This window comes from Diceros bicornis, chromosome 35 (assembly GCF_020826845.1).
Source record: "Diceros bicornis minor isolate mBicDic1 chromosome 35, mDicBic1.mat.cur, whole genome shotgun sequence".
Classification (NCBI taxonomy): domain Eukaryota; kingdom Metazoa; phylum Chordata; class Mammalia; order Perissodactyla; family Rhinocerotidae; genus Diceros; species Diceros bicornis.
The window spans coordinates 10,415,493-10,443,028 of NC_080774.1; the positions used below are offsets into that span (position 1 = coordinate 10,415,493).

The 27,536-nt window shown below is 39.7% G+C and overlaps 1 protein-coding gene across 7 annotated transcripts in view; it reads right to left on the reverse strand.

Moving 5' to 3' along the window:
- The window catches only part of HECTD4 (HECT domain E3 ubiquitin protein ligase 4), a 179,161-nt gene that overhangs the window by 65,529 nt on the left and 86,096 nt on the right, over positions 1-27,536 (reverse strand). For 4 of the 7 annotated variants that reach the window (XM_058531454.1, XM_058531449.1, XM_058531448.1 and 1 more), the window contains exons 14-35: positions 26,118-26,188; positions 24,051-24,156; positions 23,328-23,448; positions 22,517-22,645; positions 20,123-20,247; positions 18,411-18,564; positions 17,792-17,892; positions 15,734-15,932; positions 13,200-13,346; positions 11,730-11,834; positions 10,424-10,587; positions 9,609-9,842; positions 8,398-8,590; positions 8,096-8,200; positions 7,480-7,568; positions 6,911-7,086; positions 5,060-5,195; positions 4,820-4,961; positions 4,550-4,716; positions 2,261-2,407; positions 1,168-1,352; positions 660-813 (exon numbers count right to left, since the gene is read on the reverse strand). In XM_058531454.1, coding sequence (XP_058387437.1) covers positions 660-813; positions 1,168-1,352; positions 2,261-2,407; positions 4,550-4,716; positions 4,820-4,961; positions 5,060-5,195; positions 6,911-7,086; positions 7,480-7,568; positions 8,096-8,200; positions 8,398-8,590; positions 9,609-9,842; positions 10,424-10,587; positions 11,730-11,834; positions 13,200-13,346; positions 15,734-15,932; positions 17,792-17,892; positions 18,411-18,564; positions 20,123-20,247; positions 22,517-22,645; positions 23,328-23,448; positions 24,051-24,156; positions 26,118-26,188 — 3,150 coding nt within the window. The remainder of the gene's footprint in view (positions 1-659; positions 814-1,167; positions 1,353-2,260; positions 2,408-4,549; positions 4,717-4,819; positions 4,962-5,059; positions 5,196-6,910; positions 7,087-7,479; positions 7,569-8,095; positions 8,201-8,397; positions 8,591-9,608; positions 9,843-10,423; positions 10,588-11,729; positions 11,835-13,199; positions 13,347-15,733; positions 15,933-17,791; positions 17,893-18,410; positions 18,565-20,122; positions 20,248-22,516; positions 22,646-23,327; positions 23,449-24,050; positions 24,157-26,117; positions 26,189-27,536) is intronic. The other 3 variants (XM_058531453.1, XM_058531450.1, XM_058531452.1) reach the window with 3 other exon arrangements.

A 27,536-nucleotide genomic window follows, 5' to 3' on the forward strand; every position in this document is an offset into this window, starting at 1 on the left:
AGCATGATTCACTGAGCACCAAGACTTAGAAATCAAACTAGGCGCTTTTCAGTTTAGTCTTTTACCGCTTTTTAAGGAGTGCTTGAAGACCTAAGGTACCATACAGTGTGGACAGGGCTCAACAGTCTGGCATCTGCCACAGCTGAACCTGCTACATTTCACTAAGAAGAAAACACACAGTCCAGCAGACGCCAAAGAACGAGCAGCTTTCCGGGGACAAGCTTCTGTGGGCCTCACGGCTCACACGTGATGGTATTAAACCTCCACAGAAGATCTTCTTTTATAAACACAGCATGAGAAAGCAAGTTACTCACAGGTCCTGACTGATTCCTCTTTAATCTCGCTATAATGAGGGTAAGGATTTTTGGTTATTGAATGCAACTGCATCAACTTGAAAGGCTAGCAGCTGGTTGCCAGCAAAGAATTAAAGCAAATGATAACATATTATTTTATGATATATTCACCTAAATAATCCTCACATTTTGAAAGTAAAAACTATTTTTCAATGACTTTATTCTCTACTATTTTTCTCAAGGCAGGAGCACATCAGAATGGCCTAGTAATTTAGATGTTTCAAAAGACAACCACCACTCAAAGGGACCTCAATCATTCAAGAGGAAAGCCACCTCCTCCCACAGCTCCAGCGGGGCCTTCCATACCTCGAGAGATCATTGAGAAGACTAAGGACGTCCTGGAGAGCATCGTTCCCAGCAGCCTGGTTGCCACAGCACTCAGTCGCTCGGGCAAGATGGTTGGTGAGAAGGCTGGACACCTGACGGGCGAGACCTGAGTGCACAGCCTCTGTGGAGCCACCTTCAGAGTTAAAGAAAGAAAAAGCACAGTGAAAAACTAAGGAAGCCACGGCGAGTCCTCCCTCTCGGCCCCCCTGTATTAAGAGATCATATGGTATTTGTCTTTCCGTGTCTGGCGTATTTCACTTAGCATCATGTCCTCCAGGTTAGGATATCATTTAACGTCACAGTGTAGCTATAAATTTTCATAGACCATGCTGATAAAGAGGCTCTCATGAAATCAATCACTGATTAAATCCATCTGATTATGTAATTTAATGTAGCCTTTCTTTCTCCTACCCAGCACAAATACTTCACAAATAAACACATCAATAAAAGAAATCAATGAGTTCTAGAAAGGAATCCTAGTTCTTACCTTCTTCTTTTTCCCACTCAACACAGCGGTTGGCAAGCACCTGGAAGGCCGCCCAGGCCATGGTGGCCACCTTCTGCTTCTTGGTTTGTTTCTCACTGGAGCTAGACTCGGTCTGACTGCTCAAGCTACACAGTCGATCCATGAGCTGAACGAGGCCACTGCGTACCAGGCACTTCTCTTCACTCCTGGGCCAGGCAGAAAGGTTTGTATGGAATAAACAGAATTGACCAGCCCTCAGGAACCTCTCACTTAAGATTCAGGTTATCAAAAGGGCACAAAACATGTCAGTATAGTTCTCTGTCTACAACTTAGGATACTACCATGTATAAATGAACACAGAAATATTTTTTCAGAATGAGGATTTCCCTCATAAATAAGGAACTTCAAGTTCTGGTTTGTTCCTACAGAACGGCAAATTAAAAATCGATGGAATCTGGGCCGGCCCCGTGGCTTAGTGGTTGAGTGTGCGCGCTCCGCCACTGGTGGCCTGGGTTCGGATCCCGGGCATGCACCGACGCACCGCTTCTCCGGCCACGCTGAGGCCGTGTCCCACATACAGCAACTAGAAGGATGTGCAACTATGACATACAACTATCTACTGGGGCTTTGGGGGAAAAAATAAATAAATAAAATTAAAAAAAAAAAAATCGATGGAATCAACTCAAGGTTGCCACAGTAGGAAAAAATGATATATTTTACCATACGGGGATTCAAAGAATGACTTCATGAGTGCTTGATGTCATCAAACTATTAATCAAATGACTAAGACAGGCAATAACTGTGCATATGCAAACAACTTTTACCAAATACGTAGGTAATTTCCTAGGGACCTTTTTCTTTCCTTCAAACCTCCCCATTCTGACAATATAATATAATCCTTAATGGCCACTTCTGATTACATAGGAACTCAACACAGGAATTTACATAGCAACTTTAGGTGTCTGTCAGGAGGCAAGCTTATTTGAATCAGGGTGATAGTGTCGCTAAATAATCAAAGGAAAAAAATCCGATTTTTTAAATTAAAAAATATTTTTATTTAATCACATACACTGCGGTGTAACTTATATACAATCAAAAGCATTTCCTTGCTTACCTGGTGTAAGGTATGGTACACAAGAGGCCGATGCTATTTGCACACGCAATAGGGTAACGAGCACACAAAGACACGACAGAGGTCATGGTCTCGCCGAAGGCTTCCTGGACCTGCTCCACCATCCCACCACAGGTTAGTTCTTCAATTCTATGAAACAGAACCAAAGCTCAGACTTCCTGAACTACATCAAGAACAGTGATAGTGAACAGGGGAGCACGAGAATTCTTCTGAGAAACCAAAGGATGTCTAGATGAATCTACAACTGAAGGGATCTTGGAGATCATCAGTGTTTCCAAAACTGCAGGACCACAGAAGACTACTGGGCAGGATTTCAAAATGTGCCTCAAAAACAATGCCCACACTAAGAAAAGCCTAGGAAACCCCAGGTTAGGTAAAGTTAGGCAGGGTTCCCTACTGCAAGGCCACTCGGAGCCTCATAAGGTTAGAGTCCACAGTACCTCTAATAGCAAGAGAATGGTATCCAACATTTCCAAAACTTATTTAATAATGAAACCATTTATTTGAGACATGTCTACAACGTCCCATGCAGCATTGAATACTGTATATGCAGTTGTACTAATGAGAAAACCAAGGCCCAAATAGATTAGCTAAGTGTCCTTTTCAAGTTCACACTTCGATTATTACCAGAGTGTGAAAATCCAGTTGATATGAAATAAGACCTTTCCAACGTAAAAACACAACTCGAGGTAGATTCTATAGCAATTAATATTAGTTGAGAACTGGAACTATCCAGATTTATCTCCAAAGATATGCAACATAATATTGTTAATAACAGCAAAAATAAATAAATAAAACCTAAGGTTTAAAAATACGGAATTGGCTTACTAAAGGGTCAGGAATATGATGCAGTGCTATACAACCACTAAAAACATTAGAGGAGACATCTGTGGTTAGAATAAAGACAGGATGAATAAAGTAAAATGTTAATAGGTTTTATCTTAAGATGCTGGATTTACAGGTGATTTTTATTTTATACTATGGGATTTTCCGTATTTTTTCCAAATGTTTGACACGACATTAATAACTGAGGGAAAAAGGAATAGTGCTGCTAGTGTTATGGAGAAATTATTCTGGAAGTAGGCTGTGGCAGTCATTAGTGTTACTCACTATGCCTTCTGGGCACCCCTGTGGTTGGGTGGGCATGTGACTAGTCTGGCCAATGAGCTAGAGCTCTGACAAGGGGACTGACAGCTTTCAAGATGGTGGTCTCCTTCTCTATCCTGGGTTCTTTGTGATCACCACGAGCCAAGATGGACCTGTGACGGACAGGAGCAGGAACCAAAAATTTTTTTTTAAACTACTGAGATTTTGGAGTTGTTTCCAAAGAATAACCTGGTCTCTCTTGATTAACGTAGAAATTTCTCAAGATATTTACGTTAGCTTTTAGTTAACACATTGCCCCCCAGCCACTGCCCTCTGCCTGTTGGCCAGAATTCCTCAAAGAGTTGCCAAGAGGCACAAGCAGTCTCCAGTAGTTCTTGTCCAGGACTTATAGAGAAATGCCTTCTCTATTTCTCTCTGAAGATCTCTGAAGCCCCGTAGGGAACTGGTATAGAAAAACTCACAAATAAGTTATAAAACTTTCCTCAAAGTTAGTATCTACAATTATGTTTTTAGAAATTGATCCAGTAAAAATAAGCACAAAAGTATACAAAAATATAGGTATAAGGATGTTGACTACAGTACTTTTGTTAATGAAACAACAAAACAAAACAGAAAGAAGGAAGGAAGGAAAGAGAGAGAGAGAGAGAAAGAACCTGTATGCCCATCAATAGGGGATGAGTTGAATAAAATAAAACATAGCCATCTATACAATAGAGGGCCATGAAGTTCTTAAAAACTATAAAGCAGATCTGTATATATTGACATGAGAAAATAGAGATATCCAAGATATATTGAGCAAAACAACTTTGATTACACTAAGGCATGTATAATATAATCTGAATTAAGTTAAAATCACACACATACACACTTATGTGTACAAAGAGAATTAAATAGTTATTTATATATATGTGCAGTTGACACAACAAGCTCTTAATGAACAAAGTGGAATTTAGGAGGGGAAGGTGAATAAACACTATTACTCTCTGTTATATATGCTGGATTTTTTTATAAAATCACATACCACTTTTATAAAAATAGAAATGTAATATTTTAGGGGAAAACATTAGCAAATACCACTGTCTATGATTTGGCCCCAAGAATAATTTTTGGAATGGCTTTTGCCTATTCTAGACAGGACAGTATAAACTAATAGGAACAACCGACCTGGGTCCCCCCTGAAGGACCATAGTCACTGGACCCACAAGATGCGTCACTCCCCCGACCCGCACGGCAGCCGTCAGCAGTTCCCGCATGTGCACCAGGGCCTGCTTGCGTGTGTTTCCCCGCCGCCACCTTGTCTGCGCGGCCAAAAGAAAGCTGCTGCTGGACACCTGAAACGCACAAGAAGGAAGCACACCTGACTCCTGCTAACTGTCACAGGAGCCCTCACGCTGTCAGGTGCTAGTCATCTGTAGTCAGCAAAACATGACGTACAGCTTGGTCCGGGTTGGTGCCGATGAAAGCAAACAGCTGCCCCAGCAGGACGCTGTAGGTGGGCTTGTCCCTGCTGTCCTCCACGGCCAATGACTGCAGAAGCGTAAAGGAGCTGCTGCGGTGGCTGGTCACATGGCGCCGCCTCCGGGAAAACACAATAAGAAGGCCGCTCAGGGAGTGTGTTTTGATGAATGCATTCAGCCGCTGGTGGGAATCCAACCTTGACCATTAGCCACTTACCTCTGATTTGCTCTAGTAAATTCCAAATCTTCATTACCAATCATTTCCAGGTCAGAAGGAGCCGACATGCTGCGAAGGAAAACAGGCTGCCGCACAGCGTGAGATACCACCTTTGTTTCAGAAGCTGATTTACAAGCTGGAACAGAAAGAAAGAAAAAGGTTGACATATCCGCTCTCCAACTCATAAGGAGAGCAGCAACAGCTAAACATAACATGGAACTACCAAACAGTCTAAGAGTATCTTTGCTTCCTATGAGATACTACCTACGAAAGCCACCAAAGCCGCTAGCACAGCATACTGATGATTATTAGGCCAATTTTTTTAACCTAAATATTAGGTTAAAAATTATTTTAGCTGAAAAACTAAAATGTTTTTGTTAAATTGCGTTTCCAAAGAAAGGCAGAAAAATTCATTTAATTTCATAAACTATGAAATTAAGTGAATCAATGTTCACTTTAATATAAGCATTATAAAAACCAAGAGAAGACAGAGAAAGTAATTTCTGGAAGCAAAAGTTTCTTAATTCAAATAAATCCAGATCCATTTTTTTCAGAGATGGCCTTTGTTCCCCCTTTAATCCTAGATTTATTTAGCTGACATTGCCATTTGGTGATACTGCTGCTTTGATTGTAGTTGGTGTGAGTACATACCACATTTGACCTAGAATCTGACCAGCCCTTTCTAAAAGATATACTCCTTAACTCTATTCAGGGGAATAGTTATTTTATAAAAGAATACTTCAACATAAGACGACAAAACTATATGTAAAGATCAGCTAAGAAAAAAAGATGTTAAGACAGCAGAGGAGGTCATTTTGAATCTGTCTTAAGAATGGTCAGACAGCTTCAATCTAAAAAAATTGTAATTTTTGAAAATGTTATCTCCTCTCAGGAAACTACTGGTTCATCATCGCTGATGCCAAGAGCCTTTTGGAATGCATCACCAGCCTTACTGAGTGACTAAGTTTTTATATGGGACCTTTAATTAATCACAGGCTAACACGGCCAGGGATGTGGTGTAGCAGACCATCTGGGCCTGTGGTCACACCACACACTCGGCACACTTCCCCTGATGTTCTCAGGGAATGAGATCCTATTACTAGGGTCAGAAACCTGGGAGTCATCCTAGACTTCTCTCCCAAGTGAGAGGAGCCCTGGGCGATCAGCTGGGATGAAAACAAGTTCACTTGCTCGATAGTGTCCATTGGGTATGGGGACCAGATAACATGGAGTCCTTCATTTAAGAACATGTTTATTCAACTTGATCTCTCAGGGTAAGAATTAACATTTGTTATTATGGGCTGTGCCGAGTGTTGTAGATCCGGCTTAAATAAGACTCACTGATTTCCCTGAGAAATGCATTTTCAGGCTAACAATTAAAAGGTGACCAAGAAAAAAATTAATAGTGGAAATTCATGCTAGAAGCTTCCACTATTCCAATTACTAAAGATGAAATGGAAACTCAGCTGCAAGTAAAGAGGAAAATATGATGTGTTACCAGATTCACAATGTTGACTATTTAATTAAATGTTACTATGAGAATGACAAACCATAAACTAAGGGGCACTGGATTATAAAGATACATGTCACTGGGCTCCTCAGATGCTCCCAAGAAAAATGGAACGAGGCAGGCAAGGAGGTACCCCTGATGCTCAGTTGACTCACAAAACTCGACAGGAATTCAATAAAAAGTATTTCTTGGCTGGAAAAAGTAAAAGGCAAAATAAAAATTATTGAAATTTCCTTTTTTTCTCCTTTCTAAGAGTACACAAGAGAGTTTTTTTAAGTGGCTAACGTATATTTTATGAACAGACTAGTGCAGAGTCTGTGCAGGGCTGGTTTGAGCAGTACCCGGTGTTTCTGCAGGGGTCCCCGAGATGCTTCTCGTGAGGCCGGACTGGGCCGCAATGGTAACGTGCAGCAACAGCTCGGCTCGGTTCATTAAACTCTTCACTAACGTCTTCGTTTTAGCCAGTGGGTGTGAGGGTTTCTGAATAAGAGAATTCACTTCTTGTACGAACTTCTCCCTATAAAGAAAGGCTGATGTGCATTTAGTCGTTCTCTAGTTTACCAAAACCAAAGTTTTTTAGTTACAAAGGATATGAGAAGATAGAGGGGAAACAAAGCAAAAGTCACCTGATAAATATTGCTCCTCTCCCCCCACCGCCCCATCTGAGGGAGCAGTGTTATAAACTGGGGCCAGTTTTAGTTCCTTTTGCCCAGTTTCAAATGCCCATATGCTAACTTTTGAAGGTTAAAATCAAAGTTTCCAAATTACCAAATGAGTTCGTTCCAAATCTTAAAATATTTAGTGAATGTACAATATTTTTTAAAATATCTATTAAGAGACTAGATCTTCACATTTTGTTTTGAGCATCAAGGTAATAAATTAGCTTTATATAGTTATTAACATCACTAACCTCAGTGATAGGACCATGTTTTCAAGATCATTTCCATCAAAGGAGACTTCCTTCATTGAACACAAAAGTTCTAGTTCTTTCATTTTGTTCTAAAGAAGGAAAAATCAAGAAAAGATGGTATGTAGTATCTGCAAAAACTGAGTTTTACTGTACATGTTAAAAGGAGGAGAAAATTTCTGGGGGAAAAAAACCACCTTTGGCCCATATTTCTATGCCAGAAGCACATTTGTAAGTTATTATTTTATATTTTAATGATTAAAAATGGCATTGACAACTTTCTGGGGATTTCTTCAGTGCTTTTTTCATGTCTCTGCCTTTTGTTTTTTAAAGCTTGAAAGTAAAATTTGATAATGATGATAACTTCTTTATAAAACTATTAATCAGTTAAAAAACAACTTAATGAATAATTTATTATTTGTATTATTGACATGTTGATCTAATCAATTTTGTTTAACTCTTTTTAAAGAATGGGTACATTTTGGGGTGCAACATTTTAAGAAGTGACATTATTTTATCTCTACACACACACACACACACACACACACACACACACACAATATACACCTTTGCACTATAAACAGCAATGCCCCAATTACAAATCATACAACTTGCTTACCTCATTAAAATGGTAATCATAGAAGAAAGGCATGTTGTTCTCCAGTTTTCCCTGCATGGCATCATCAACCTCACTTTGCCATTTCTGTTCCAGTTCTGCAACACTCTAATAGATACATTAAAATACAAAACAATGTGAAAATGGATGCAAAATAAAAACAAGTGTAATCTGTAAATTCAGAAATTTTAGTCGTAATAATTTTTTTTTAATTCAGATCACTTTTTAAACTTCATTAAATTTCTAGGACAGAAATTATTTCCAACAGTTATAAGAGAAATCTAGATGTTTTAGCTTTTCCTTACCTGCAGCTGTCTCTCCATGGCATTGAGTTTCTTAAAGGTCTCTCCCATAATTTTACACAATAAATCATATTCCTCAGCATGTTCTTCTTGATACTGGAAATTTATTAGGGACTGCAGTGCATCAACCAAGTTCAAGTGCTTAATAACACATGATACCACCATTTCCTCCATCACGTCTGGCTGAATTACTTCTCTGTCATTACAATGGAAACTAGTCAGGTATATGCCATGCTCTCAACTTATCAATGCTATATTTTACAGGTTGAAGCACATAGGCTTTGATTTAAATATATTAAATATTCACCATATCTTTTTTATTACAATAAAGAGGCATGAACATTATGATGGCTCTCATATTAGGCTGACAATAATTTAATATATTTAACTGATAACACTGACATTGGCTGATAAAGCTGAAATCAAAATTAAAGAGACTTCATTTTCTATGATTTGTATATTTTGAGCTAGAATCATACTAGGGCTGGAATAGGTCGAGGGCTAAAAAAACATCTTTGGCACCATTTATCTGCCAAGTAATTTTATGCAGCATTATGGCTTGTGGTATGTTATGCGCATGGATGCTGGGCTGAAAACAATGGTGCTTCTGTTATTTTTTCATTTTAAATTTCATCTATTCCTTAAATTTTTCTCTCTGAAATGGCCAATCTTGCCTCAGAAGGCAGAGCAGAGGCCTGCAAAACAGACTTTAAGCAAGAATACCACAAAGACATTCATAACTGCAAGACTTCACGTTCTAGATTAAAGACCCCTCACCATCTCTCTAGGTATCAAAAATAAAGAAATGTCTCTAGATTCTACGGAAACCAAAGTTGATGAGTACTAGTAGAAGGTCAAACCACCTGAGAAAAACTTAGAACTTGTAAAACTTTGGTACACATCAGAATCATATGGAAAACTTGTCAAAACACATATTACTGGGCCTCATCCTCAGAGGGTCTGATTCAGTAGGTGAGACATGGGGCCCAAGAACTACGAAGTTCCCAGGTGATGCTAACGCTGCTGACTGGAGGCCCACCCGTTGAGATCCGCTGACCTGGAATACCACCTGGGGTACTCCCCAGAGTACTTGGTTAACATTCATTAAATAAAATTACAGTTTCATTTGCTAGACGATGAGAAGAAATACACTCCTTCAACTGTTTAAATATTTTTTTTCATTAGGAAAAATAAAATGCTATATAACAACATACTTTATGCTTGGCCTAAATTGAGGTCTAGCACGCCCAGAAATTTCCCTGAGCTTTATCATGATTCCTGGAGGCAGCCTGATCCGGGGCAGGTCAAAGTAGTTTCCAACGGGAGGCACAAGGACGTCAGATGGGTAGGTGAATTCTCTGTCTTCCTCGATGGTCAGAGGCAGTGGAGACGGGCTCGGAGTAAGGGCAGGGGAGATCACACCATTGGCCTCCACCTGCCACTGGCACCTGAACAGACAGAAAAGGAGTTCTTCACTTCCTCTTCTATCTGGAAAGCTATTTAAAGTTTGCAGATATATCAAACATATGAAGGATCACATTACATGTTAAGTATTTATTCATCAAACCTTCTCCAGAGGCTAAAGAAAAGTGAGCATTATCTGAAACTGCATCTTTGGGAATCTACTTCGTCCCCAACATTGTTTTATGAAAACTTGTAAATATATAGAAAAGTTGAAAGAATTACATGGTTAACACCCATATACCCAGCACCTAGAGTCTAGAATAAACATTTTGCTATGTTTGCTTTATTGCCCATCTACCCATCCTTTTGGGGATCCTTTAATTTAATTATATAATATTTGGGTTGGAGAAAAGCTTATGCAGTTCAACCATAATTTTAAATTTAGTAAAGTAAGGGCCAGGAGGCACTTTGGTGTAATTTTCATCTTATTTCTTAGACACAATGACACCCATGGGACTGTCAGTAAGTAGACACTATCAGCCAGGAAATGTACTAAAAGCAGTTTTCCACATGAAGTCCTCTTTCCTTTGTGAGCAAAACCAGCCCAATTTGAGCCTTTTGTTACCTTTGTAAAAGTTTGGACCGCAATAGCTCCTGACAGGCTTCTTCTTCTTTGGTAATTTCTGGTCCATTGTACAGGATTCTTAACATGGAACAAGCTAACACAGACAGACCTAAAGCCAGGTCTACCAGAAAGGGTAAGCCTCCCGACACATCCTCCGAAGACTCCTACAATGCAGACAAGGGCAAACCACACTGGTCAGCGTACTCAGTGGAGCACTTCCACCTGCGCTGCACCACACTGCACTGTCCCCCAACAGGGGCTCACAGAGCAGCATCCAGCGTCATTGCTATGAGACACAGGGACAGCACCCAACACCATGAGTAGATAGATGGTGGCACTGGAATGACCACAAAGTGAAGTCTCAACACAATTCTGGAGAGAAAAGAGCCAATAAGACTCCATAGTAGAAGCAGCACAAATCACATGCAAGATCCTTTGGATAGCTTCCTCTCTGCTGTGCCTATCTGGGTATAAATCACTATTTTGTTTTGTCACCTCCATCCTGTGCTTGAACCAAGATGTTGTCAATGATTATACTGAATTCATTCAACAAATATTTATGGAGTGCCTACTGTGTACCAGCCACTGTTCTGGGTCCTGAGATACAGTAGAGAACAAAACAAAGATCCTTGCCCTCACGGAGCTTACACTCTAGCAGATAATTCCACTCTACACAGTGTCAGGCCTGGTTAAACTTAAGCAACCTCCAAGTCTAAAATACATTTTACAAATCAGGCAACTCAAGGGGTCAGTAGAACTCCTACTACTCTCTCTCCCTTTTTTTCTCCAAGTGGGAAAAGAATTTATTTACATAGACTCCTGGAGGAAAACTGTTTGGCACTGCACAAAGGAGTAGATTAAAACCAATATACAGAGTACATAACACGAGTAATTAAGCAGAGATGGACCTAGACTAGCAAGAAGAGCCTCTGGGAATAGAATGAAAATAATCTGATCCCACTACTCTTAAAACTCAGAATCCAAGTGCTTACTTCTATTAGGTGTCCGAGTCTTCCTCCCACTATGGAAAGATGCTGGAGGCAGATCACCTCTCTAGGCTTTGAAGACAGAGCCACTAGCAATAGATTCTTTCTGTGCTGCTGAATCGATTTTAAGCCATAGCCAGTTTTATGGAATAAAACTACTACTTACTATTAGTAGTCTACTACTGCCAAATGCCAAATGGAAGAGATGGATGAAACAGTAGCACATGTTTTGCCCTGTTTCCAAGGCAAATATGATTTATGTAACCGAGGCACATAGGAGAGAGTACATTATGCCCACAGCAGTGGTTAGATTCAAGTACCTGAGCTCGAACCGTGCAAGCAAAGCCCCACATAGCTTTATCAGGAGTGTTGTGTTCACGGCCACTTCTCATTTCAAAGGAGAAGGTGACTGTATCTCCTTCCACCTTAAAATTTAAGGGGGGAAAATTCACTTTAAAGACAAGACAAACAATTTTCAAGACAGCAATGAATTTCAGATATTTACTTTCAAAAGGACCACAGCCATATTTCACTCCTTTTCTCACTTGCTTTTTTTTTTTTTTGGTGAGGAAGATTGGCCCTGAGCTAACGTCTATTGCCAATCTTCCTCCTTTTGCTGAGAAAGACTGGCCCTGAGCTAACATCCACACCCATCGTCCTCTACTTTGTATGTGGGATGCCGCCACAGCATGGCTTGATGAGTGGTGCGTAGGTCTGCGCCTGGGATCCGAACCCACTAACCCCGGGCCACTGAAGCGGAGCACGCGAACTTAACCACTATGCCTCCGCGCCGGCCCCCTGGCTGGTTTTTTTGATTCAAATTCCATTCCCTCTCATTTGGACACCCACCTTTCAGGTGTCTCTCCTGACCAGACAGCTTTTGGGATGAGGCATCTGTGAAATGGGCCACGACTGCCCAATAGCAGGATCAGAGTAAAGATTAATCAAATCTTGAGCATAACTTCAATAAATTCCTCAGACTCCTATTCTTTCTGCCCTCCCCCTCTCCACTTCACCATTCATTTGTGCCAATAAGGCAGGCAAACGGCCAATATCTTGAAGAACACAGAGAAAGTGCTGGAAGACCTTGTTCTGTATTGTGGAACCAACACCATGAGTAAGAAACAAGATGCAGGAAATTGGAGAACAACTAAAACTGTTGCACTGATCTGGATATGGATACATCCAGACTATACTCCAGGAGGTATCTTGCTGTCTAGGGCTGAATTAAAGAGAGTACGTAACATATATAACGGAGGTAAAGACTCTGGCAACAGACTTTGGAGAGGTTTTTGGGTTTTAGTGGGCATTTCAGTTCATATTCATGTTCTAGGTTATGTTGTAGTTCAAGGGCCCAAATTACAAAGCATGGCTGAAATCTCATCAGTTTGAAGATAGATCATCATTTTTGCTCCAAAGGCCCAAATTCATTTAAAAACATCGATTCAACATTTTTAAACTGCAGTGGCCCTGTGGTTCTAGAAGAAGGAAGCTGAAAGAACTAACACTCCTTTTAACGGACAGGGAAGGAAGTACTGTGACAAACATTGTCTGTGGAGTAACCTGTGAAACGGACAGAAGTTCTGGAGCAGACAGGGGTCTGAGGCCCTACAAGGGAAAGGGGGGTCATTCTGAACGAAGTAGTGAGTTTACAGCCCTGGCAAAGTAGTCCCACCTCAACAAAAGCCCCCATGGAAAATTTTTTCTGGAATTATAGTTAATACTTGGGACCGTGAGGAATGTAAGTTCATTTTTCTTTTCTAGGAAGTGAATGGGACTGGATACCATACCTTCACCAAGTCTTTTGGCCAACCAGTTCCTAAGACACTACGGCTGCCATATCCCAGTGTATTGCCTCCATACTCAGCAACCTTCCTACTGTTTGTGTTAGGCCCCGCGTATATCACCAACTTCAAAACAGAAAATATACTGTTAGACTGTAAAAGAAAAACAAAAACAACATCTACAAATAAAAAGTCTGCAAAAAATGTTTGTTTAAAAATACATTTATAACCAGGCACTGGTGTCATTATAATATAACTACTATTTCCTGATCTTTTAGGATACTAGTTCAGATGCAATCAGCCATTGGTATTTACAGGGCAGCCACAGAGTAATAACAAGTATTACCACAATTTCATTGGCTTGGGGACCTCACATTAAAATAGTTATACTCAGCTATTATACATATATATTTTAAATAGCTATTTTAATCCTTAGTAATGATATATAACTCATTAATAACAGGTACAGTTTGCCCCCTTAAGTCCTCCCCAAAATTAATAAAGTGAGCAAAACAGATGGAAAGACGATTATATCTAACAGAACAACAAAATAAAAGCAAAACAAAAAAAACCTCAATGAATGAGGATTTTTAAAAATGCAACAAATTGAAAATAAGCCATCTATTCTTAGAATGTTGCTTAATGGTATACACAGAAAATGACACAAATTTGGGCCAGAAAGGGGGCTGCTTTTTTTAAGCTCAGTTTTCATGTATCAATATTTTTCCTCAATAGAGGCTATTCATTTATATCCAATTAACCAACTTTCTAATATGCAGGAGAAACATTTAGAGGTCATCTGGCATTCAAATAATTTCAGAGGAAGATAAGCTCTGGCTTCTGTAAATACCAAATCCTGTCTTCTAATGTACACTCTGACTGCATAAGAGAACTCAGTTCAGAGCTAAAAGCTGAACTTTTAGCCCTGGACACTTATCATTTTGTGATTTCTTACCCTTTTGGACTTTTTGCTGACACCAGCCAGGGACCACTGGAAAAGTAAACGTTACTTTTATCCATGTAGTAAACCTCCCTGTGCCTCCACCTTTGACACTAACGTCTATTGCAGGTGTAGGTTAGCGTACATCAGAAGATGCAAATTACTGGTTTTTAAAGGAGAAACAAAACGATACCAACTAAAATGCCGTCCTCTTCCATTCCCATTTTAAGTAGTCATTTCACTCCAATCTAGGAAATGGTGACAGCTAATGCCAGGAGCTATGAAGGGGGTTAGACTGTGCTAGGAGATATATTTTTTGAAAGGCCCACCAAAGACCATCTTACAAATTCTCTTGCTTCCAGCTAAGGTGAGTTTTGGGGGCAAGTTTCAAACCCCTTTTAAACCCCTTTGGGTATCTTGAAATCTTCCCTATCCTAAAAGATAATGGGGAAGAGGATTCTATAATTTGCCCCATAATGTGTTTCATTGTCTCATAGTAAATACAGTTAAGAAGTCCTTTATTTATTTATTTTTTTTTTGTGAGGAGATCAGCCCTGAGCTAACATCCGCCAATCCTCTTCTTTTTTTTTTTTTTTTTTGCTGAGGAAGACGGCCCTGGGCTAACATCGGTGCCCATCTTCCTCCACTTTATATGGGACGCCGCCACAGCATGGCCTACCAAGCAGCGCGTCGGTGCGCGCCCGGGATCCGAACCAGCGAACCCCAGGCCGCCGCAGCGGAGCGCGCGCACCCAACCGCTTGCGCCACCGGGCCGGCCCCAAGAAGTCCTTTATTTTTAACCTAAAAATCTCCTCGGATGGGATTTAAGACCACTTGCCCTTACACAGTTCAGAGGAGAGAGACAACAGATAGATAACAATCTACATACAAACAGTCCCGTGTACGTACAAAGCACTTAGATAATCTGTCAGTTGTTTTCCCATATGTTACATGTCACAATTTCATTAGCCTTCCCTCCTAAGTTCAACATGATGGTTTACAATACAACAATTATAAACAGAAGAAAATACTTCAACCCCTAAAATGTTTCCTTTTACTTATAATTATTGGGGCACTAGGTTGGAAACCACACTTTCTCAAAATCTATGTGGGCCCTGAGGTAATGGCAAAGAAGAACAAATAATTTAAATAAATACAAACCAGAACCTAGCACATCTGACACCCTCCTCAAAGGCCACCTTCTCCTAAAAGATACATGAGACACCCCAAGAACTGGGCCGTAAGACCTTTCCAAATGAATGGACACACAGATCTACAGGAATTCCAAGCACAGAGAGAAGGCAACACGCAAGCAGAATGGAAAGGAAAATTTCCTTTGACTCATATCTGAACTTCTGAAAGCTTACAAAAGTCCACTTTCAACATGTCATGAAAACACTGTTCTTAGACCGCAGAGGTGCTGGCTCTTTCAAATCCCCAATCACTACCCTTCAAGGCATTATCTTAGGAAAGTTCTCCTAAGAGATATCTGCAGACAGAAATAAGTCAAGAATGGTGACCAGCAGCAAAGAAAAATAAGAAGCATCTAGGAAATCAGCTTATTAGAGGTGGAACCCATACTAAACCAGTTCTTGCTTACTTTGTCATAGTCATATTGTGAAGAGCATCTGCTATCAAATCTAAGATACAGGCAGCGAGCTCCTGGGATATGGACAGTTTCTTTAAATTTATAGTTGTCTCTGACAGGGTGGACTGTTTCCACAGTCTTCCCGGCAGCCCACGGAGCAGGAATCTTCAAACCAGTGAGAAAGCCTGGCTCTTCCTTCTCTTCCAGCATTCTAAAACCAGACAAAGAGAAAGTGATTTAGCTTAGCAAGGAAAGGAAAAAGAAAGGGGATCCACAGTAAAATACAAAATGTTAACAAATTTCACTTTAATTTTCCACAGCACGTAGTAGGACGACACTGTGGCTTTTAAATGCTTGATATCAGTGGCGACCAGAAACATTAAAAGAATTCCTATATTTAAGGTTCTTTTTCCTTTTTGTTTTTAGACAATATATTTGCATTTTTTCCCTCTTTTTCAAGGGGGAAGCCCAATTCATATCCAGAAGAGGACCTCAACAACTCTCACTTAAAGTTACTCAGGAAAAAAAAAGATATTGTAAAAGACCTTTAAGATGGACCACTTTCCCAATCCCACAGGATTAGCATCCTGTAAAGGTTCTTTTTGTTGGTATCTAAATGTCAATTTTTGAAAACTCCCTAAGTCTGTAATTTTTAGTAAAGAAAAGTGCCTTTGAAGTCCTCCTATCTACTGTAATTGAACTCTCAAGGACTTCACAGCCCAAGGTTGTGGAATACAAAGTCCTATAACCTAAACACAGCTGTTGTGGAATTCTCTTATACTCTTTCTGCTCTGTGCTGTCCAATATGTTTAACCACTTAGTCAAATGTTGCCATTTAAATTGAATCTAGGGGCCGGCCCCGTGGCTTGGCGGTTGAGTGCGCGCACTCCGCTGCTGGCGGCCCGGGTTCGATCCCAGGCGCGCACCGACGCACCACTTCTCCAGCCATGCTGAGGCCACGTCCCACATGCAACAACTAGAAGGATGTGCAACTATGACATACAACTATCTACTGGGGCTTTGGGGGGGAAAAAAATAAATAAAATTATAAAAAAAATAAATAAATAAAATAAATTGAATCTAAATAAAATACAACTTAAAATTCAGTCCCTTCGTCATATTAGCCACATTGCAAGTGCTCAATAACAGCATGTGGCTACGGCCAACAGTACTGGACAACACAGATACAAATTTTCGTCACTGCATAAAGCTCAATTGGAGAGCACACTGCTCTAGAGAACCTGGGAAGTCCTTCCTTTCTGATCAATGGTTTTAAAGACAGCTTTAGTGAGATGTGATTGACATATTGTAAACTGCACACATTTAAAGTGTATAACTTGGTATGTTTGGCCATATGTATAGATGCGTGAAGTTTTCTCCTTCCTCTTGGTAATTCAGATGATCACTTCTTTGCTTTCTGTCACCAGAAATTAGTTTGCATTCTAGAGTTTTACATAAATAGAATTATACAGTATATACTTTTTTAGGGGATCTGGCTTCTCTCTCTCAGCATAAGTGTTCTAAGACTTATCCATGTTTTTGCATCTATCAATAGTCCATTCCTTTTTATTGCTGAGTAGGATTCCGTTGTATGGATAGACCACAATGTGAATTCCTTCACCTGCTGATGGGCATGTGGGTTGTTTCTTGTTTTGGACTACTCTAACTGAAGCTGTTATGAACCTTCATATACAAGTTTTTGTAAGAATTTATGCTTTCCTTTCTCTTGTGTAAATACCTAGAAGTGGAATAGAGGGGTTATATGGTAGGTGTATTTTAACTTTTCAAGAAAATGTCAAACTGTCAAAGTCATAATATTTTATATCCCCATCATTAGTATATAAGAATTTATCAATTTTGAACTCATCTCTTGATCTGTGGGGAAATTTATTTTAACCTGTTCCTATAAATTTACAAAGCAATTCTATAATTATCTGTAAAATTTTGGCCCTAAAGTCTCTTTCTTTCCCCAGTTACACAATCCTTACTAAAAATCATTGTAAAGGAGTACCAGGCTTTCACCAGAAGAAAACAAGACAGGGGTTCCTGAAAGGAAGCAGCATCCCTCACCTCTCATCGGGGAACGGCCTGCCCTTCTGGTCTGATGTACCACATGGGGAACAGCCCACCTCAGCAAAAACTGGACACTGCGTTTTAAGCAGCAAAGCCGTCTGAAACACAAAACCATCATCATGTCTTAAAGTGCTTACTGTCGGTTATCCAGATGGTACCAGAGCCAAACTTAGAATTCTCACTTAAATCATCTTTTTACAATCCTAGTCTGCCCTCCTTCACTAAGAAATGCTTTGCTACTTAGACAACTTAACATTTTATTTAACGCTGGAATGGAACATATCATTTATATTAGTTACTAATAGCCAGCAAGGACTCAGGAGACTAAATACACTGGCAGGATCTCAATAGCACTGTAGATTAGCATTTTTACAGCTGACTGGCAATGAACACTTGCTAAAAAGATTGCAGTAAGTAATTTAGTCAAACAAAAAACGTTTTCCTTTACTATTTCAGTTTATTTTTATGACACAATATTTTTCCTCATTTCATTGTTATTTCCCTTGGCTTCTGAAAGACATGCTTACGTTTACCCTGCCTTCAGTGAACGCACACAGCCGCAGTGTGAAGTGGGCTGGCCGAAGGGCAGTTCACTCAGGCTCACCCAGGATCATACCTGACTGGTATAGAGCACCAGCTGCACTAGCTGAGGCATCAGCGCGTCGGCCATGGTCAGAGTCTGTAAATTCGGGTGCATCAGGGAGGTCAGTAACACTGGAAGAAGGTGACCAAGCATAGTAGCCTTAGTAACTTGTTCCAAGCCTTTTAACCTATAAAAAGTTTAAGAAAACACACACCTTAAGCAATTCCTAATCATGTGAAGAAGCGACTAACGTCATCTTTATCTGACAAATCCTCTTAAATTGCACCTCCTTGAACTAGTTAAGCACTTATAGTTACAGCAACTCGGTCCACAAATTTCCCACCTTCCACCACTCAGGGAGGAGGAGAGAACAGAAATCTAGCAATAGATTTCACCTTCAACCTGTGATTTTGCCAAAAAGAGTTTACGTAATGGTGCATTTCATAGCACCTTTGAAGCAGTGTATAAATGGGTTCTAAAATGCAAACGGCTAGACTAGGTAGTTACGACCTACAAAGCTCCCTTGGCTCTCGGCTGCTGCACTGAGTCTTGGCTAGGGAGGAAGTGAATGGCCACAACACTGATTCCCCAGCCCACAGCAGTGACAGCCACTTCTGGCCTAGGGAAAGTGACTCAGGTGAGGTACAGAGGCAGGCAGACTTTTGTCTTTAAAATCACATCTTTTCCCCCCTGTTTTAACATTGAGATATAATTGACAAATAACATTGTATAAATTGAAGGTGTACACCACAATGATTTGAATTATGTACGTACTGTGAAATGACTACTTGAAACCACATTCTTAATATCCCAATCCTCTGCTAGAAGAATTAATGTATGTGATTTGGACAAAGAAAGATGTGGGTTATGTAAATTCTCTAAGACTACTTAGGATATTGGGGTTGGAACCAGAAATAGACCTCACGTCTCCCAGGCTCTCAGACTGTATCTCCTCCCCAGGGCAGATCTGCACCATGTGCCAGCAACAGACCCTACACGTCTAAACAAGCCCCAGCGCAGTGGCCATCTGGATTATACTGTTCTCAGTTCCCACCTGCCCACCTACTTTCTGGGAGTAGTCAAGAAATAGGGACCCGAGGACAGACAGCGTTACTGGAGGGAAAATTACACTGCAGGATGGTTTAGATCAGCCTCTCTAACATGAAAATCATCAACAAACACAGTATGGAACTCATGTCCAACAGCAAACCATAGCAGAAATGTTAATGGAGAGGACTGAGAAAGAGCTTTATTACTGGGCAAGAGAAGTCCACCCTGTGTATAGGTCACACCTGTACACAGAGAAGTAAAATTATAGTAAAATCTTGAGATATCACGTCAGTGTCATCTTCTGCATGGCAGTTAATTATCTGTATCACTAAGTCACTGCTACCTCCCTAAAGCACTTATCATGAGGAAACTAAGTGTACGTGGTACTGAGCTGGATAACTGAAGGAAAGGCCAATTTGGGAGTGAGGATGGTGGAAGACCCAAACGTCAGAGAGGATGCTGTCCATCACAGCCTTGCTACCCTGAGATGATGGCTGTTAGCCCAATCTCGCCTAAAAGCACCATTAAAGAGTTCGATTGCACTTGGTTTTGAAACATCTGCTGTTTCAATCTATTCTCACAAAAATCCCTCTATATTCAATGAACATTTGATGTTCTAAAAGATTTCGCTTTCATAAGCAAATTCTTCTTCCTGAAGGGCAGCAGGTCACACAGTTCACAATCCATTTCCTCACCTCTGTTCACGGTCAGCTATGTCACTATTTATGAGGGCAGTTGTGACCTGCTGTAGCATTTCCAACACTTCATCACATCCAGTCAGGATTTGGGTGGCAAGAGCCAAAATACTGACCTTTAGCTCCTAGGTAGAAGATATCATAATATTATTTTTAAGCTTTGTGATGAACAGACACTCACAATGACAACATAAAATGATGTATTTAATGATGTATTTCCAAATTAAATAATGAGGTGGCCAGAATAAGCCCAAAGCAGTAAGTTCCGCTAGGATTACAAGTAGCAATTTGATTTGGGAGGCTAAAGCATGGAGTGCTGACAGAAATACGCAGTATTTCACGGGGAGCACACCGAGTCCCTAGGAGAAAAGGCATTTCTCCCATCCCCGCCAGCACAGGAGAGCTCCCAGTGGCCAGCCCAGAAACTGTCCAGGTGGAAGATTGCCTTGGGTGGGATGAGGATAGCTAAAGAGAAAAACAGAACAGTAAAGGTGCATGTATAGGTGGTGAATAAAATGAGACAAAAACACAACATTCTGAAATAGTACAAGTGACCTTTTTACTTAATGTTTTAAATTATTACACTTGAAAACAGGCAAGTTAAAAAATTCAGTTAAAGTAGCAGGCAGTTACAGGCTATTAAACATTAAAAATAACTATTAGAGAGTTCATGGGAGTACAAATACTAAATAATGTGTTAAGAAACACTAGTTAAGGGTCGGCCCGGTGGCTTAGTGGTTAAGTGTGCGCGCTCCACTCCTGGCGGACCGGGTTCGGATCCCGGGCGCGCACCGACGCACCGCTTCTCCGGCCATGCTGAGGCCGCGTCCCACATACAGCAACTAGAAGGATGTGCAACTATCACATACAACTATCTACTGGGGCTTTGGGGAAAAAAAAAAGGAGGAGGATTGGCAATAGATGTTAGCTCAGAGCTGGTCTTCCTCAGCAAAAAGAGGAGGATTAGCACGGATGTTAGCTCAGGGCTGATCTCCCTCACAAAAAAAAAAAAAAAAAAAAAAGAAACACTAGTTAAGACTACAGAAATGTTTAGTTTACAATTATTTTCTATTAAAAAAATACAACCAAACTAACCTTTTAGGTGAAATCTGTGTTTTTTATTTTTCCCAGAAATATAAGACAATCTAGCATATTCTATCTTTATCAAGAGTATTTCTTTCCATGGGTTAATTAAGAATTTATAAAATTTAGCCTTTCAAATAGAAAACACTGGTTTGCATTGCTGGAATTTTCTGGGGTCTTTTTCGGTATCAAGATATTTTTATCATTAAGAGAAAAAGAGTTCTGAATGGACTTGAGGACATGAATCATGGTTTCAGTCACAGTAATCCCACCAGCTGTCACCTACTGACTGCACGCCCTGGAGAGCACAGTGCCAGGTATTTACAGGTCTCGTCTCTCTCTAGTCCTCACAGCAACCATACATGGGAAGTGCTATCATCCCTTTGTACTGAATAGGAAGCTAAGACAAGAGAAGTTAATAAATAGTATCAGCCATTTAAATGATTAATTCACGCACTTTTGCTTGCTTAAAAACTGATTATATAATGAGATAAACTCATAAATATGAACCAGCAGGTGTATGATTTATATAGCATATATGTATAAAGGAGTAAAAAGAGGGCAAACTGTAATGGTTTTTATCTTTAACTATGGCTTCCTTGGTTAATTTTTCAGTGTGTTTCAGTCAACATTTTAAGGAAGAATCAAGTTCTTATTGATTTCTCTAATTCTCCCACAAAGATGAAATTCTGAAGAACCACGCAAACAACAGCCTGGAGCATCTGTCAAAATTATAACAACCACTGCTATAAAAAAACTTTGGATTGCTATAAATTGCCACGTGGGAACAAACTGAGTTTATACAGAAGCTAACTTAAAAATAATTACAGAAAATGGACTAGAGGTTTAGAAAGTAAATTATTCAATATAAAGATTCTAAGAAAATTATCACCTTTTTAAAGTTATTTGAATCAAGAGAATAGAATCAACCTGCCAAAACATCAAAATTGTTTAAAATGCTATGCTCCCAGATTTATTTACCTATCTATCTATATATCTATAACTTTCAGGTGCAAATGAGATCACTTGTAAGTGCCATATTTTGTAGTCGCTTAAAAAAAGATGAAAATAAACAAAGGCACAGAAAGATTGACAGGAGCACATGGATGACACATTATGAGAGTGTCACAAACATGGTAACCAATGTGCAATGACATAAAACTCTATGAAATGAGTGACCTAATATTACCTCTCACAAAAATATAAGCCACATGGTGAAATCTGACATCATAACACACAGAAATTTAGCCAGTTAAGCTGTGCTTTACACACTGGGTAGAAAGCATCGTTAGAATAAAGCTTGGTGTTTACCTGTACCTTCAATGTCTCTCCCTGCAAGGAGTTGTCACTGTCATCATTCTCATCAGGTTTAATCAAAATAGTGTTACTGAGAAGGTGGTTCTGGACTGCCATCAGATAGCGCAAGCAGGAGGATGCAGCCTTTAACACAAATAAGGGCATTTAAATGACCTAAACCAGACTGAAAGAAGGGGTCATGTAATCCTCATGTTTTTAAAAGATTTCAACAAGGGAAGCAAAAGAGAAAGTATGGAAAACAGACCAAGTTAGTTTCTCTGGTGACTTATTTCCACATGGCTTTTGATACATAACCTGACACATTTACCATAACTTTCTGCCTTCTGCTACATAATTCTCACTAATCACTCAGATACTTACTTCAATTTTTACGTCTTAATAAGTCTTCCCCACCCTCTTTCCCTCACACACATCTCCATTAGAGAAGACTCTACCCAAACCCTTAAAACAATCTTCTGGTTCTTATCAGTCTCCGTAAAGCACTGATGGTTTAAAAAACAATGCTAAATGAAAAATTAATAGGGGGAAGATCCTCACTATTTTAAGCAAAATGAAAACATCCAAATTCAGTCCAACAATTTATTTCATCTAGGCATTTAAGCAGGAGGAATAAAGTCTTTGGAGAAAGTATTTCAAGTGGGTTTGTCTAGCTCTACATTTCTAGGACAAGCACAGTCACCCATCAACTTTCATCAATTAAGACTATCCTTGTAAAGTGTGTGTATACACACACCTCTCAACACAGTAAAGTGAAAACAGGGACATTTAATATAATTTTGCTTTCATTAAACACATTTTTACTTACAGGCACAGTTGAAAGGAGTTTTTGAAAATCATCTTTAGAGACAGTTTGGCACTTGGTGATTAAGATACAGGATTCTCGTACAACAATCTTCAGAATGTAGTGTAAAAGCTCATCATTTAGTCTTTAAAATGCAGGAAAAAATGTAACAATAAGATATTGATGGTTTCTTAATAAAAGGATAAATTTTATACAATTGGTACAATATGACAAATAGGAGATACAAAATTGACTGGTTCTGTAAGCAAATCATCTTACTCAGTAATGTTGCTAACAACTACTTGTATTATCTAAATCAAACTTACAGAAACAAACAGTACCCAAGCACCTAGTCCAAGTATTTTACAAATAGCAAAGAAAAGCAACCCCACCCCTTCCTCCTCTCACCAGCTCTAACCACGCCCTCACCCTCTCTCACAGACCAGCAGTTTGCAGGACGCCCTCCACCAAGATTTCTTAAATAAGCTCTATCCATTATTTCTGCTAAGTATCCATTCTTCAGGCCCAAGTTACTTTACTAATAAAACTGAAACGTGCTATTACCATTTCTCAGGGCAACTGTGGGATTTATTATCTTTCAATTGATCCACAGTTTAGACTTAATATGCTAATTATCATATTAGATATTATAGGAGACTAAAGTTGATAAAACACATTTAAATGTAAATTAATTACTTCAAAGAACACAAAGAAAAAGCTAGCAGTGAATAATACAACTGGTGTCACCTGTAATGATCATCCTCCTCGCTGCCAAATCGGTTGTTCTGAAGTTGTTCAGCTAAATTGGTCAGGATCACATCCCGAAGCTGGGCAAGCCCACAGTTTCTCTCTCCTAACACAGAAGAAAGCTCCATAAACTACCCTGGTAATTACACTTAGAAAACGGATGCTATCAAAATAAGTTTTTAAACAAGCAGACTGTCAACAATCTAGGGGCACCAGGCATACGTACTTATATAAGCAACAGTAGCAAAGCTACATCACAACCAATCAGACTTTTTTTTTTTTTTGTGAGGGAGATCAGCCCTGAGCTAACATCCATGCTAATCCTCCTCTTTTTGCTGAGGAAGACCAGCTCTGAGCTAACATCTACTGCCAATCCTCCTCCTTTTTTTTTTTCCCCAAAGCCCCAGTAGATAGTTGTATGTCATAGTTGCACATCCTTCTAGTTGCTGTATGTGGGACACAGCCTCAGCATGGCTGGACAAGCAGTGTGTCGGTGTGCGAGGGATCCAAACCCGGGCCGCCAGTATCGGAGTGCACGCACTTAACCGCTAAGCCACGGGGCCGGCCCCCAATCAGACTTTTTTTTTAACCAAAACATCCTGATTTAAGTGTAGTTACCCTCTTGATCATAAAGGGTGATTCCTAATTCCTTACATTAATGTTGCTTATAAACGCAGAGTGCCTTTGACATGGTGAATTTTGTTGTTGTTGTTGTGTAGTCTAACTTTAAAAGTTGGGTTTCAATGTGTGAAAAAAAAAGTTGGCTTAGAAATCACAAAGAAGTCATTATCTTTAACATTCTTCAAACATCTACAAATCAGGTACATTATGCTAGCCGTGGGGATAGAAAAACGATTATAAAGCTTGAAGATTTTTTTTTATATAATTTTATTTATTTATTTTTCCCCCAAACCCCCAGTAGATAGCTGTATGTCATAGTTGCACATCCTTCTAGTTGCTGTATGTGGGACACGGCCTCAGCATGGCCCGACAAGCGGTGTGTTGGTGCGCGCCTGCGATTCGAACCCAGGCCGCCAGTAGCGGAGTGCGAGCACTTAACTGCTAAGCCACGGGGCCGGCCCCCAGACTTTTTTTTTAACCAAAACATCCTGATTTAAGTGTAGTTACCCTCTTGATCATAAAGGGTGATTCCTAATTCCTTAAACTAATGTTGCTTATAAACGCAGAGTGCCTTTGACATGGTGAATTTTGTTGTTGTTGTTGTGTAGTCTAACTTTAAAAGTTGGGTTTCAATGTGTGAAAAAAAAAGTTGGCTTAGAAATCACAAAGAAGTCATTATCTTTAACATTCTTCAAACATCTACAAATCAGGTACATTATGCTAGCCGTGGGGATAGAAAAACGATTATAAAGCTTGAAGATTTTTTTTTATATAATTTTATTTATTTATTTTTCCCCCAAACCCCCAGTAGATAGCTGTATGTCATAGTTGCACATCCTTCTAGTTGCTGTATGTGGGACACGGCCTCAGCATGGCCCGACAAGCGGTGTGTTGGTGCACGCCTGCGATTCGAACCCAGGCCGCCAGTAGCGGAGTGCGAGCACTTAACTGCTAAGCCACGGGGCCGGCCCCCAGACTTTTTTTTTAACCAAAACATCCTGATTTAAGTGTAGTTACCCTCTTGATCATAAAGGGTGATTTCTAATTCCTTAAACTAATGTTGATTATAAACGCAGAGTGCCTTTGACATGGTGAATTTTGTTGTTGTTGTTGTGTAGTCTAACTTTAAAAGTTGGGTTTCAATGTGTGAAAAAAAAAAGTTGGCTTAGAAATCACCAAGAAGTCATTATCTTTAACCTTCTTCAAACATCTACAATCAGGTACATTATGCTAGCCGTGGGGATAGAAGAAGGATTGCAAAGCTTGTTTATAACCATGATTTCTGCTTTCACTCTACTTGCAATGTTGGCATATATGCAGAGACACTTTAAAAATAACACAGACTAACAAATATAAAGAAAAAAATCTATTATCTTAATATCTAGTTGTTTCCTGAGGGACAAAAAAAGGATGGTTGTTCAAGAATAATTAAAGGATAATTCTCACCTTCTGTTAAGACCAGCTTAAGTAAGGTATTGATCTCAGTTTCACCTGGATACAAGATATTTAAACCAGAGCTGAAATGACAGGAAAGTCAAAAAGCTTTTAAGCAAATGTTCTAGAAAATCCAAACTCTAAATATTTAAACTTTTATTTTTATTAAAGATGCCACTTTGATTACATAAAATTCTGAGGTGAGTTTCATCACTAAAAAAGCAGTTAAACCTAAATTCACTGTTGTGATACAGTCTAATCACCTCCCTGATAAAAGCTGTCTCCTCTCTTTCTTATATCTGTGAATTACCAAAATGATAACTTACCTGAGTCTAGATGCAGAACTGGTTAAAGAGAATTGAGCTCTAAAAAGCCAATGTAGTCAAGCCAGCCATATATGCAGGCTGTATGCAAAAAATCATTTGAGAAGGGCAATTTCTAATTCTCAGCTTTTCCAAAAGGGGAGGAAGAACAGTATTGCAAATGACACCAGAATTTTTTCCTCTTTTATATACGGCTTAACATACAACAAAATGCACATATTTAAAGTGTACAATTTGATAAGTCTTGACATACGTGTACACTCATGAAAGCATCACCACAATCAAGATAGTGAACACACTATCACCCCCAGAGGTTTCCTCATGGCACTAGATTTTAATTATCACCTTAATACTCTCAACAGAAAGGAACCCTAGGCACAATCTATTATGGAAGGACAAAAATCTCCCTACCTCTACGCTCACCCAGTCATATGGTTCTCCCAGACCAAGCACTCAGTCCTGTCTTGGTCACTAAATTATACTTGGTCACATTATGGCTATATTCCTGATAAAATTTCATTGCATTAAAAAGATATACTGATAAATTAAATGACAATAAATAGAAAATGGCCCATAAATTCTGCCCTCTTATCTAACAAGTTTTAAGACGATTTAAAAAGGCTAACATGTTGAGCACTTACTTTTCATCAGGCCTTATTACTGATGAAAATCTCAAACATATGAAGTGAGTACTATTTTTATGCCCATTTTACAACTGAAGAAATGGAAGCCTCAAACCAAGGTCACAGCTGGTAAGAGGCAAAGACTGGAGCCCAGGGGTGCCTGCTGCCGAAGCCTGCTTCTTAACCACCTTGCCACGCTGTCTCCCAAATGAGAACATCTGCTTGCAAACCACCAAAATATCCAATTAAAGGGTTTTTTTCCAGATCCAAAAGGTGAGATGAGGCATGCAGGTACACAGATGGCTTGGGTCCTCTGGGAGTGGGGACACGAACCCCTCTCCAGTTAAACTATCCTCTATGCACAAGTCCTAACTGTGGGATGGATGGGGGAAGAGACATCTATGCTACTAGTTTGCAGGGAAGATTACAAGGCAATGCAGGAGGAGCATTTTGCAGAAAGCACTAAGAAAATCATTTGCTGATTA